Source organism: Ooceraea biroi, chromosome 10 (genome assembly GCF_003672135.1).
Source record: "Ooceraea biroi isolate clonal line C1 chromosome 10, Obir_v5.4, whole genome shotgun sequence".
Classification (NCBI taxonomy): Eukaryota; Metazoa; Arthropoda; class Insecta; order Hymenoptera; family Formicidae; genus Ooceraea; species Ooceraea biroi.
This window is the reverse complement of record NC_039515.1, coordinates 13,527,730-13,541,008: the sequence shown is the minus strand read 5'-3', so window position 1 is coordinate 13,541,008 and position 13,279 is coordinate 13,527,730. Positions and strand designations below refer to the sequence as shown.

The 13,279-nt window shown below is 43.0% G+C and overlaps 2 protein-coding genes across 5 annotated transcripts in view; one reads left to right on the top strand and one right to left on the bottom strand.

The window, feature by feature from the left end:
- Window positions 1-9,728, top strand: part of LOC105286045 (transcription factor kayak) — a 31,910-nt gene extending 22,182 nt beyond the window's left edge. For 2 of the 3 annotated variants that reach the window (XM_011350679.3, XM_011350678.3), the window contains exons 2-3: window positions 6,851-7,282; window positions 8,005-9,728. In XM_011350679.3, the coding sequence (XP_011348981.1) occupies window positions 6,851-7,282; window positions 8,005-8,583 (1,011 nt within the window). In that variant the 3' untranslated portion in view covers window positions 8,584-9,728. Of the gene's footprint in view, window positions 1-60; window positions 798-6,850; window positions 7,283-8,004 lie in introns of those variants that run through there. The other variant, XM_011350681.3, reaches the window with a different exon arrangement.
- LOC105286046 (ribosome-releasing factor 2, mitochondrial) lies at window positions 9,665-13,059 on the bottom strand. Of its 2 annotated transcripts, none has more exons than XM_011350684.2 (5): window positions 12,947-13,059; window positions 12,183-12,432; window positions 10,332-12,094; window positions 9,982-10,131; window positions 9,665-9,907 (listed from the first exon to the last, which is right to left on the bottom strand). In XM_011350684.2, exons 2-5 carry the CDS (start codon window positions 12,343-12,345, stop codon window positions 9,749-9,751), a joined length of 2,235 nt encoding a protein of 744 aa, XP_011348986.1. In that variant the 5' UTR covers window positions 12,346-12,432; window positions 12,947-13,059; the 3' UTR covers window positions 9,665-9,748. The 2 variants fall into 2 exon arrangements, with proteins under 2 accessions (XP_011348986.1, XP_011348985.1); XM_011350683.2 differs by lacking the exon at window positions 12,947-13,059 and adding an exon at window positions 12,594-12,686.
- Window positions 13,060-13,279: the final 220 nt, after the last annotated feature.

Genomic DNA, 13,279 nt, shown 5'->3' with positions numbered 1-13,279 from the left:
TAATATAATTATTATTTTATGTTAAGTAAAAGTGATCATCCACAGAGGTTGACAATGTGACGAGAATATCTCACATTGATATCTATCTCTAACCTACAACAAATTTAAATTGATGATTCCGTCATCCTTGAAACGATATTTACAAACTTTACAAGTACGACAATTTTTTCGCGATCAATGGTCCATGCACGGTGTGATTGATGAAACTACAATATGTTATCTCTCTCTTTCTCTCATCACGTTCATCGCGTTCATCGCGGAACGCACATACTCGAAATTCGAAGGTTATTTTTAGGATGAATTTCGTCGTCGCGTAAGGCCACGACGAGCGGCGTCGGCGTCGCTCTCGCTCAGTGCTAAAGAGGCGTCGGTGGGAGACGGTGCAGTGGTGACGACGAACTCTTCGACAAGTGAGAAGAAGCGAGCGCGTGAGAGTGGTATACAAGGGTGGTGGCGAATACAAAGGAGGGGGTGTGAAGAGAGAGATAAAAGGAGGAACACGAAGCGCACACCGACGTCCAAACGATTCTACGAACGAACGATCGACTTGAGATACACATCATTTGCTCTTGATTACTTTCGATTTCCCAATCTTTTCTCCTATTCCATTCTTACATTCCCCATTCCCATTCTCTTTTCCCCGATCTCCCACACGTTTGATCATCCGGTATCTCCTCCGTCATACCTTTCGACGACGAACAAACGAACACTGAACGATTCCTCGAACTATGGCAGCCACCGCCATGGATCCAGTCGACATTGCAAACATACTCGCGCAGGAGTTGCTTTATCAGCAGGTAATCGCGCAGGTTATCCCTCGTGCGAACGTAAATCGCAGGTTTTCGCGTAATCATTTCAGAGTGTCCGAGAAACGAGCAGTTGTTGAAGATTTACCAGGTTAGGTTTTTGAAGAATATACGAGGCTAATTATTAAGCTATCAACATTGATTCTCCAAACGCAAACGGGGCAATGAATCGGCGAGTGAGAGTAAAGATCGGAAGGATGTTTGCCACGCGCATTGACGGCCCGTGCAAACTCCAATCCAACGAGTGGGCGCGTTCGTTGGAGGCGATGTCCGATCTCATTGTGATCGCGCGGCGCGAATCAACTGGCTCATCATTGTCGACTTGAAAAGGGCCCCGAGGAGGCGATCGTTTCTGATCTGAAAATAAACGCGCGATGGCTGCCGCACGTTCGCGAAGCGCGATGAGAGACATCGCTTCATTCGCGGCGCTCGATTGCTTCTGACGAATCGTCGATCGTGCTTGAACTTCCGCCGAAAGATAGAAACCACCGATACCACGGCCGATGCCAAACCAGTGCATTCGCGCAATTCTTGTGAACTTGAACAGGAGAAAGCCGTCGGAATCGGAACGAGTGCTCGGCCAAGCCTACCGCGGGATGCGGGATGCGGGATGCGGGATGCGGGATGATGATTGCGATACGAATCAGCGGAGAATTGTGCAACATTGTGCAATATCGTTGGAAATCTCCATCCGCCTTGGGGCGAAACCATCCTCGGCGGGCGTAAATCGAAAATCGTTTCGAGTTTGAAGGATTAGTCGGGATACTTGTAAAATGCTAGCATTTAGTTTGATTTTAAATCATTATTATATTAGGACAACGTGTTAAAATTGGATCTTACACATCTCCGCTGCATCTTCAAAGACGAAACGGAAATAGAAACAGGAGTATTAAGGTACGATAACATACACAGTTTTTAGTATACAACGAAAACATAAAAAGAAATTCATATCTGATAAGAAAGAGAGAGACATGACGAAATGTAGCATTACGGTGACAATTAATATTTTAATTATATACATTCATGTTACCAGTATATAGTACAATCACATACATCAGTTGCGGTAGCGTAAAAAATGGTATGAGTGTGCTTTTCGGATTCGATCGCACAATTAGCCTATCGTCCTCGCTCTGGAAGAGGATCTATTTTCCGCGGTATAGAATTACACTGGCGATGCGACTCCGTGTGGGCGCGCTCGCCCGCCTGCTTTTTCGCGCTTCTAACCGAATTTCGGAGCGAGTCGAGGAGCGACTTTCTGGTAGCTGATATCGTCCTTTGTCCGCGGACTCGCGATGCACGCTCAGGGCAGATTAGAGAGAACGCATATTTATTTATAGAATCGCGGACCGCGTACGTGCCCGGCATACGTGTGCGCATGTACGATGTCCGCACACACACACACACACACGTATACGCATACGCCTCAACGAGGGGAAGAACGAACGAAACCGCATCGCAAAACGGAAGACGCGTGTGCATGCCAACAGCCGTCGCTTTGTGAAAAAAAAGCGCGACGTCGCGTTCTTGTTCCATCTCAAGAAGAGGATATTCCGCTGAAACGCGACTAGATAGCGATTTGCGAAATGTAATGCGTAGTTTACTGCGCGAGTAGACGCTCCAGTATTTCTTTTTATAATATTTTCCGTGCGACATCAGCGATAGCGACGCCCGTGTATCAACGTTATCATCGTACTTCGGTCTATAAAATCTCGCGGAACTGTTTGCCGTTGCTTTTAAGGATTCCCCAATTAATTTAGCATTGGAGCTTTTGTAGAAAGAATCGTTAACGTGCTTACTCTCGTCATATTTTTCAATGATAATTCGGAAATTATAAAATACTTATTGAGATATCGTTTACATGATATGATACGTTTTTTTTGCTTCTCCTTTGATTTCCATGTTCCAATGTTCCGAGATTCTCATGTCTCTTCGATTCCGTTTGAACGAAATATAATCATGATGGGGCGCGATCAAAATACGCTTGAACTTGAAACAAAGCTGCTAATGCGAACGTTCGTCGGACGTTCGTGATTCACGCGCTTGCGTTTCAGCGGGGTAGACGTCAACGCTGCAACGCACGCGCGTATAATGACTTGTTCGAACCAAGTTGGATTGGTCCCGCGAGGAACAATGCAGAGCAAGGTGAATGACCCGAAGGTCGTCGATAACGACCGGAAACTGTCAGTCCGATGACAGTTGTGAAACGAGGCGGACCATCTCTCTTTACTACCAATAATGACCGTTCGATAACTTATTTATTTTCTCGATCATATTTACTTTTATTGGGTTGGCCAAAAAGTAATTGCGTTTTTTTTTTATATAAATAAAAGGCGAATTTTTCATGGGAAACAAAAACTTTATTAAACAATATATTATCCATTTTGTTTGATTATCTTTTGCCATTTTTCAGGCAACTTCATGATTCCGCGCTCAAAAAAGTTCTTATCTTTTTCAGCAAAAAACAATTCCAACAACGATTTCATATCCTCATCAGCAGTAAAGGTTTTACCATTCAAGGCGTTTTGCAAAGAACGAAACAAATGGTAATCTGATGGTGCCAGGTCTGGCGAATATGGTGGATGTGGTAACATCATGGTAACACATCCCATCCAAGCTGCAACAATTTTTCACGAGTGACCAAACTTGTACGTGGTCTAGCGTTATCATGGTGAAACGCAACACCTTTGCGATTCACCACTTCTCGACGTTTCTGTTTGATGGCATCATTTAATTTATCCAGTTGACGACAGTATACGTCTGAATGAATGGTTTGATTCCTTGCAAGCAGCTCAAAATACACAGTCCCACCAGACTGACAGCATAATCTTTCTTTGGTGAATATCTGCTTTTCAAGTGCTTCGAGCAGGTTCATCACGATCTTTTTCGTTTGACGTTGTTGTAGACGATCGATTTTTCGTCGCCTGTTATCATACGTTTCAAAAGAGAATCGCAGATGTCAATACGCTCAGTGAGATGAATTTCTTTGAGCTCATGTGGTACCGAAATATCGAGCTTACTAATGTATCCAAGTCGTTTTAAATGGTTTTCAACACTCGATTTCGATATGTTAAGATTCTCAGCAATCTCTCGTGTCGTTAAACGCCGATTCGAATCGATCAGTGCCTTTATTTTGTCATCATCAATTTCGATTGGCCTTCCTGAGCGCGGTGCATCTTTCACATTAAAATCTCCAGATCGAAATTTAGTAAACGAATTTTGACACTGCCGCAGTTTTAAAGCATCTTCGCCCCATATACATGACATAACTTTTGATGAGCTTGCACAGCGTTTTTCCCTTTTCGGAAGTAATAAAACAAAATATGAGGAAAATGTTCTTTTTGATTTTCCATTTTGAAATCGACGGCAAAGAAACAATTGTTAACGAAATCGTGTACTTTCTTTTTGTAAAACAAGCTTGAACCGTGAGTTGTTAACCTACATAATGAATTTGCGGTTTAGAATGAAGTTAGTTACATTTCAAGACATGTATGTCCATCTATTGGAAACAAACGCAATTACTTTTTGGCCAACCCAATACAATAGGGAATTATTGCATAATCCTGTCCATCATCCTGATTACGTGTTAACGATTTGCCTGTCTGTTTAACAGGGCACACCTATCGATCTCGTTAATACTCGCCGATACTCGTTCCATTTTCGACAATCACGGACAACAAACAACGCCCGATAAGCCGTTGTCTGTCTCAAATTTATCTTCTAATAGTAGAGCTTCTTCAATGAAATGTACCGTTTCTCTGATTTTCCCCACTGTGCCAAATCGCAAGGCAGTGACCAAGATTCGAAAGAAAAGAGACGAAATTAAATTTAACTTTAAAACAGGTGATTGATCATCTTGTTATTCTTATTGCAATTCTATTAAAAAATTGTTTTGCGTTACATGTTTGGTCTGTCAAGACACGTACTCTTCCGAAACGATTTGATATTGATCTTTAATCTTAAATTACGGAATATCGCTGATACAGAAGAGGCAAGTGTCATCGGAGTGATCGATCAATCCGGATAAATCGATGATTCCCGGCATCGTCTTCGGCACTTGCTCGCACGGAACCGAAGTTCCAGTGGACGTGACGCTGCTACGCGCACGGACACGATTTGGTAACGCCCAAGTTTAACGCTCCGGACATTCCTGAGGTTGCCGCGCGATGGGCAAGAGCCGGTCGATGGGTGGCCAGACGACGACGGCTGAAATCGGCCGTTTGAAGCTACGCTGAGTCATTTTAGCGATGCCTACAGTAGTAGGTCTATCCTCCTTCGTCAAAAAGCTCGGATCTCGGCCGCGAAGGAGATGCATCAATTCGATCAATGGGACTGCGCGATGATACCAAAAATGACCAATGGCTTCCACGTTATAAAGCTGTTTTGATATTATTTTGCATTTCAAAAACTCGAAAGAAACGAAACGAGTGTACTTTGTTACATGTCGAGATACAAATCTCTCTCTAAAGAATTATTATTGTTTTACGTGTCACTTAATCGATTAATAGTGACAAAATTATTCTATAATAATATTACAATTCAATGAAAATTTATAGTGCGTTACGATGCACACACGATCTGTTCGGGTTCTGGTCGAGATTGGTTATTGTCGGTGCATTATCGTGCAAAAGCGACTAGTTGAGATAGTTTTCGTGAAATCTGAATGAACAGATCAACATCGGCCGCTTTAAGCATCAATCTGTGGTTTTTTCAGTGCTCCACTCTGCTGGCGTCTTTTTGATCTTGCGTCAATATGTGCGATACGAAGCGTACGTGTTTTTTCGACGAGCATCAATAAGCTACAATGTCAAAACTATACTGACGCGCGGACACGTTTACTAGCACCTTGAAATTTTAGGTGGTCACATAGCTGAAGTGTCGAGCTTCGTAACCGCTTCGCAACCACCGTCGAGAGAGATGGTTCTGCGGGAAGAAGTACAAACAATGAGTCGCAACAAAACCTGCACAGACTTGTCTACACGTACAACGTATAATATAGAGAGATCTAGCAGTGCGTATTCTCCTTAAAAGTTGTGGCGATTCGACATTTCTCATCGCAAAGACGACGGTGGCCTTCGTTAACGGCCGGAATGGCGATTCGTAATTTTAGAAATGATAGCGAGCCGCGCGGCGTCTCCTCTCTCGCGTGAGAGCGAAGGACGCGCTTCTCTTCTCCTTCCTGCGTCCTTTTGTGCTTTCTGGGAAACGCACATCGCGTATAGATTATGTCCCCGACTGGCGATGGACGGTACGATAATGGCGCGCGAGGTTGTCGCTACGCGAGCTGCGATTCGAGCTGTTCGTTAATATCGTAGCCAGTGAAACGACGGACTTCTCTCTCTCGCATGCGCGCACACTTCTCAGTGAAATCGTTTGGGCGAATTTTTTTCCTTCGTCTCGCCGCATGGAAACGATGGTTTTAATCCGACGCGAATTGCGGTATTACGCAATGTTAATGCGCGTGCGTCGCTCACAATGTTTGCAAATTACAGCGCGGAACGGCGAAAAACACGAGGAAGAGACACGCGAAAATTGTCGTGATTTAATCGCGTCGTCGAAAAGTGTCGTCGTTATTTCAACGACGATACGACCGTCCTCGGAATCGTAATTCTAACGATCTATCTGACTGACGGTACGGATGATGATACGTTATCGGCTATTGGATCACCGATATTTTTATCGAGTCTTCTTGGCGAGATTAACCGGCTGATATCGGCCTGAAAAGTCGGAGATAACGCCACTCCGGTCGCTCTTAGCGCAGCGGTTACTTTACTGCGAAGAAAATCGCGAATCAGATAATTTGGCGTTTCTTGTTTTCCGACGAGATTGAAAGAAGTCAAAAGAAATCGGTTGATTATATTTTGGTTCATTCAAAAGGAGCGTAACGATTGACTTTATTATTAATCTCATCCTTGAAAGTTTCGGTATAAAGTTACTATAAAATGAGATTATTGTTTCATGATTACAGAAAAGTAAATCCCTATTAATGGGAGAATTTTTAGATAAACTGCTTGGTTAATACAATCTGCGTTATATTTGTGTTACAGCTGGTGTCTCTAGACGGATTACACAGTGGAGTGCCGACCAGAACGACGCCGACGCTAACACCGACTACCCTTCGCAGCATCGAGCAAACGTTTCTCGAGTTGACGAGCGAATCGGCGTCGCACAGTCGCGAGGCCGGCTTCGTACCGCCGCTGGTCGAACCGTCGCAGCCAACCCCGGCACAGACGCAAAACACGACGGCGGTACATCATCTTCCAGTACCGACCACCACCACCGCCATCACTACCACCCTTGTCGAGAACCAACAACAGACACAGCCGGTTAGGCGCAACATGGGCGGTAGAAGGCCTACTCGAACAATCGGGATGACTCCCGAGGAAGAAGAGAGGCGGCAGATCCGGCGTGAAAGGAATAAGATGGCAGCGGCACGATGCCGAAAGCGAAGAATGGATCATACCAATGCCCTACTCGAGGTAAGTGTGATGTTGGCTTACCAGAATGTAGAGTTGTCATGGTATTACGCGTGATGGTCCATCGAATCGTCAAAAGAATCGTTTAGTCTCGCTTCGCGAAGGCAGAAAATGTAATATAAATAATTTTAAATATTAGGTGCGACAATTCGGTGCCTTTACCTTCAATCAGTCGTAACTCTGCTTCAAATTCAAATATCTTCCATTTAGTGAGTTTTCGCTCAGAGTGCCAATCTGCAGATTTTAAATGCGTTCCTTAATGGAACAAAATGCTGCCAAGGCTACAAATATGATTTAGGGGAATAAAACCTGCGTAAAAGAATGGTACCTGTCAAAGTGGAACGCGGCAAGTCGGCGCGATAACGCTCAGCCGCACGTCGCAAAAGCGACAAGAGATACTATTTATTCGTTGGACTGCCAAGTTTTCCCTCGTGCGAATTATTCACTGCATCTAGCTCCTTCAGATTACCATCTATTCCGATCACTTCGATACCACGTAGCTGATACGCACTTTAAAAGTGGAAGAGGTCCGAAAATGCATCGACGATTTTATCGACTCAAACTTGCCAGGAGAAATACTAAAAAATGATAACTCTATGAATAAAGGCTCAGTTTCTTAAAAAAAACATAATTGCCGCACTCAATAACTATACTCGCGATTTTCAAACAATTATAACCGGGCACTGTTACCAAAACGCAACATTTGTATGCTGTCATTTTTGCAGGAAACTGAGGGCTTGGAACAGAAGAAGCAAAGCTTGCAAGACGAGATTCAACAATTGCAACAGGCCAAAGACGAATTGGAATTTATCTTGGAAGCTCACAGAGCAGTCTGTCGTCGTTCGCTGCGATCTTCATCTCCGTTGGATGTGAAACCTACAATAAAATCCGATCTTCCGCCTGAGGAGGAATTCGCTGCCGAACCCGTGAAGGGTGACGCGACGATGGCCGCGGCGATCAGACCGAACAGACCTAATTCACTGCCGGTCGGATTGGACAACAACAACAGACTAAACCCCCTGTCAATGTTCGTGGAGCCGAAGGAGAGGCCAGACACACTTGCTTTCAAGACGGTAGAAACTCCGTCCTTCATGAAGCCCTCGATGGATGTGGCTGGTATGCCTATTACCACTCCAACTAGCGGCATACCGTTCAATTTCGAATCTTTGATGGAAGGCGGTACTGGTCTCACGCCTGTTTCGACACCCCTGATACCGTCGTGCTCGACGCAACAGAGGAACAACCTGTCCGCTGTGGATCTCAGCTCTCCGGATGCGAATCCCCCGAAACTCGTGAGCTTGTGACGCCACGATCACGTACTGGAGCAGACAAAGTCAAATGAGAAGAACAACGATCCCGAATGAAGACGGGAAGAAAGTTTCATTTTTCTCTAAAGAGAAGCAGAAATATTATTAGAAATATATTCTTTATGAACCAAATTTTTCATCGCTCTCGAAAACTATTTCACGTATGCATTTCATTGTAGAGATTTTGTCGACAATGATATGAAATTTGTCAAAACTTGACAAACTTGAAATCAATCTGAAATTTCTTGATCTTGATCTATAAGGAAATAATTTTTTCTTTTTCGTTTATTGCAAATATATATATATATATGTTTTTTTTTGAAGAGAAAAAGCTGTGTTGCGCGCCTTAAAGCAAATATGATCGCAGATTTGTCAGCAATAATTTCTGCATACAAGTGATATAAATATATTTAATGTTTAAAATAGCAAATTAGAAGTAATAAATATAAGATTTGTCATTTTGTAAGCGATTCAACGAAAGATGATGAATGAAATTTTGTACTGTAATTCTATATTGAGAATGAAAACTTAGAATATAAGAGACGAAACATGGTTAGCTCAAAACGTTCAAGTATATGCGACATACCTCTTTGAATTGCGCTTAACTTGCGCCGATCAATTACAGAGTTTGCATAATTCAAAGATATATTTAATATTGTAAAACGGGTAAATAAAATTATGCGAATGCGAGAATCGTCAAATGTTGAACGTTCTATTCTGCTTTTTTGTACGCTCATGCGCGTGTAAAGAAAGATTATTATCTCGCTTTCGTACTACCCGCATTTGACATAAATAAGTTTTTATACGCGACTGTCGTTTTTCACGTGACAATTGTATAACCATTTAATCCCTCCATACAATATGATACATACATGCATACATATATATTTTATGACATTTTTGCATGATCTTAAGCAATATTAATATATTTATACGCGACTGCTAGTTATGATGCACGGATGATCTTTTGATAGCGCGTCAGCGACTTCTTTTCTGCTCCGAATAATTATCGAGAACTTTCCGAGCGTCAGATTTAGTGGTCGCTATTGAGGATATGGAGATTGTAACGCACCAATGATAGTGTTGCGGTATATTTTCATTTTAGATTGAGTCAATAAAACGACATGAAATTGTACACCCCGTAATATTGTTTCTGTTTATTTCAGAATTTGAATTCCTCAATTACTTTCCACTCATCGGCGGCAGTCATCAATTGATAACGATCAAATTCCAACGAGAACGTCCCGTTGCCTGATGTGAGAATTCTTAATGTCGTTGAATATCCCATTAATTCTGACAACGGCACCAGAGCTCTGATCACCTAGAAAAGAAAAATATTAATCGTGATTCAAGAGTCGATGACATTTTATTACGCACGTAGCAGAATTTACTTGCCTTATTATTATCGCCGCGTGTGTCAATGTGTTGTATTTTCGCTCGTCTACGAGTAAGGTCTGCGTTGATGCTCGAAGAATATTTCTGCGGTACAACGATCTCCAGTTGCATGATAGGCTCCAGTAATATGCCATTTCCATCTTGGAGTAACTATTAAAAATAAAATACATGCATAAAGTAGCTTGTTTGTTCTTTTCAGAAATTCGTTCGAATCTTTTCCCCTAATAAGCTTTATAAAGTAAATATTATTTTAGTCTGTCATCCGCGTTAAGTAAAAAGATTACTAGAATTCTCTCGTGTGCTAATCAAATGACAAGTTGAAAATTGAGTAGAAATAGTGAGAGATGCACCTTTCGGATGCACTGCGTAGTAGCAGCGGAAATTATGGTGTCTGAAGTGCCGCGTGCCACCTCCAACCAGTGCAACTTGACGCCGACGTTGATAACTGGACAACTTAATTTCACACCGTGCAACAATGCGGTGTTCACGCCGCTCCTGATCGCGGCCATCACCCGCGGATGAATGCTGTCAATGTTGGACGCGTTTTCTGGAGATCTGTCCAAGAGCAGTCTCTCCGTTCCGTTGTACTGGGGTATCAGGGAGATGGTTATGGTGACCTTGTGCCTCGTCTTGCCCACCTGGTGTTCCACGACTAGCGTGTCTCTGACGGGGTCCTGAATCGTTTCCTTATAGGCGATCTGCAACGGGCCTAAATCCACATCGATCTTGTACTCTCTTTTAATTCTCTCCTTAATGATCTCTATGTGCAGCTCGCCCATCCCCGCGAGAATGATTTGCTCCGTCTCTGCATCGTTCCTCACACGGAGACTGGGATCCTCTCTCCGCAACTGTTGAAGGGCGATCTCCAGGGCGGATTGCGCCGACAAGGATGGTGGCTCTATAGAACAGAAAAAGACAGGATCGAGCAGGTTTACGCCGGATGCGAAGAAGCTGTTGACGTAATCCGGCCGTTCCGGATTCTTTTGCGACATAGCGTGCTTGGCGTGGTTGGCTATGGACGCGCTCGTCGTTACTAGATCGCCGGTGATGGTGCTCTTCAGTCCGGCGACGGCCGCGATGTTACCGTACTCTACTTCGGATACCTCCTCGTAATCATCGGCACAGGCGACGTACAAACGAGTGCATTGTTCGCTTTGCTCGCGTGTTACGTTGTACAGCTTTTGGCTCTTGTTCATCTTGCCGGAGTAAATCCTGAAGAAAGTAATGGCACCTCTCTGCTGATCGTGAACAATCTTGAAGACACGAGCTGCCAGATTGTTACCGAAACATTTGTATGCATTGCCCGTGTTGGCCGGAGACGGCAGATAGAGTACGACGCTGTCCATCAGAGGCTGCACTCCTATATTTTTATAAGAGCTCCCGAGGACTACGGGTACACCCTTCCTACCTATAGTGACTCTACGCAGAGAATCAACCAGTACTTGCGATTGCACATTTTCCAGCGACTCTTGCTCTATAACGATATCGGCCAGTTCGTCGTCCAGGCCGGATAATTTGTCAGTCAATATCCGTCGCTTCTCACTGATTATCTGCCACAGCGTTCCATCGCTTTCAGTTAATTTAGTTTTTATTAGATCGATGCCTCGATGCTTTTTATCAAACGTTAACTTCTCCATAGTTATCACATCCACGATGCCTTCCAAGATCCCTGCCTCCTTCACAGGGACTTGTATAGGTAGCACCTCGACATTTAATTTGGATTTGATGGAACGAAGACTCATGTCAAAATCAGCATCCGCTCTATCCATTTTGTTAACATAGATCAGGCGAGGTATATCATACCTGTCTGCTTGCCTGCAAACTGTTAACGTTTGGGCTTCCACGCCAGCGGAGCCATCCAGAACAATGATCGCACCATCCAGTATCTGTAGGGTCTGCTCGACTTCCATGGTGAAATCGATATGGCCAGGAGTATCTATTAGATTAAAGCGATAGTCTTTCCAATTGAATGTCACAGCGGCTGAAGTGATGGTTATTCCACGTTGGCGTTCCTGCTCCATGTAATCGGTCACCGTGTTACCATGATGTACCTCTCCCATGTTTCTAATGAGACCCGAGTAGAATAACATTCTCTCGGTTGTGGTGGTCTTTCCTGAAGAAGGGAGTTAAACTCATTCAAGTTTTACCAAATTACCAATCAAGAAACTCTCTCTGAAAATATACAAAGTTAAAATACTTACCAGCATCGATGTGTGCCAATATACCAATGTTGCGTATCTTTGTCACTTGGGATTCCTTCCTCCTGGCTTCTGTGAGAGCAGCATTTTTGTGTACGTATCGCGTACGTAATTTACACCATGATGTCTTGAAGAAATTATGCTTCAACATTTCTTTAACACTCATCTAACGCAGTATATTTTACCCTTATTCTACGAATGCGTCTCTTCTCTTTTGGAAATTATGGCAGCATTCGTGGTTACTATTCTATCACTTACGAGATGAAAGGATTTCGATAATATAAATTAGATTTTATATTATAATAATAGTTTTATTCGAAATTGTTTTATCAATTTTACTTAATATTAGTTACAAAAATGTTTTATTACCCCAACAAGTAATAAAATGAGAAACGGAATTACGATACTACTAACCTAAAAGTAGTTTTATACCGATTGAATGACAGAAAAATCACGCGTATACATGTCAAATTCGAGCTCAAAGAATACTGCGTTTATTAAATGATCGTGCCTCTCTAATTTTTCAAAAAGTAAAAATGCGATAACTCTCACGTGAGCATACAAAAAACATAACACGAGTGACAACCAATCGTGATTAGCATATACTTTTGGATCTACCAATCAGATTCGCTTCTCAAAAGCCACGAACGCATCCGCAGCAAGTACGATTCTTATGAATTAATTTTTTAAAGAAAGTATACGTGAAATGCAAGGAATAGTACTAAATAGGATCTTATCGTCATTAATGTCATTAAACACTTTCATACTTTTTTGGCATCTCGTTCAAGAATATCGCTAATACATTTAGAGAGGCGATGAAAACCGGCTTAATTGTACGCGCGATTTACTCATACATATTTTTTCACACGATATTTTCTCCAACCACACTTTGACAACGCGCAAGACTGTCACGAGAGATCGGATTCGAAAATCGCCACTTGGCTGTTCGTTCGCACATCTAACGGAAGAATTCTATTCAGTTCACTCTCTCTCTCTTACAAGTGCGTAGAAGGCAGACCGCAGAAGGCCAAGAGCCCACCGTTCGGTCGAGTTGCTCGTGACTGCTCGTTTGCGTACGCCGTACGACACCGAGACGTGCC

Coding starts and splice junctions, on each gene's coding strand:
- LOC105286046 (XM_011350684.2), bottom strand. CDS start 12,345: ATGAGTGTTAAAGAAATGTTGAAGCATAATTTCTTCAAGACATCATGG. Junction 12,095..12,182: donor ATTGGCACACATCGATGCTG/GTAAGTATTTTA, acceptor TCCCTTCTTCAG/GAAAGACCACCACAACCGAG. Junction 10,132..10,331: donor CTACGCAGTGCATCCGAAAG/GTGCATCTCTCA, acceptor TATTTTTAATAG/TTACTCCAAGATGGAAATGG.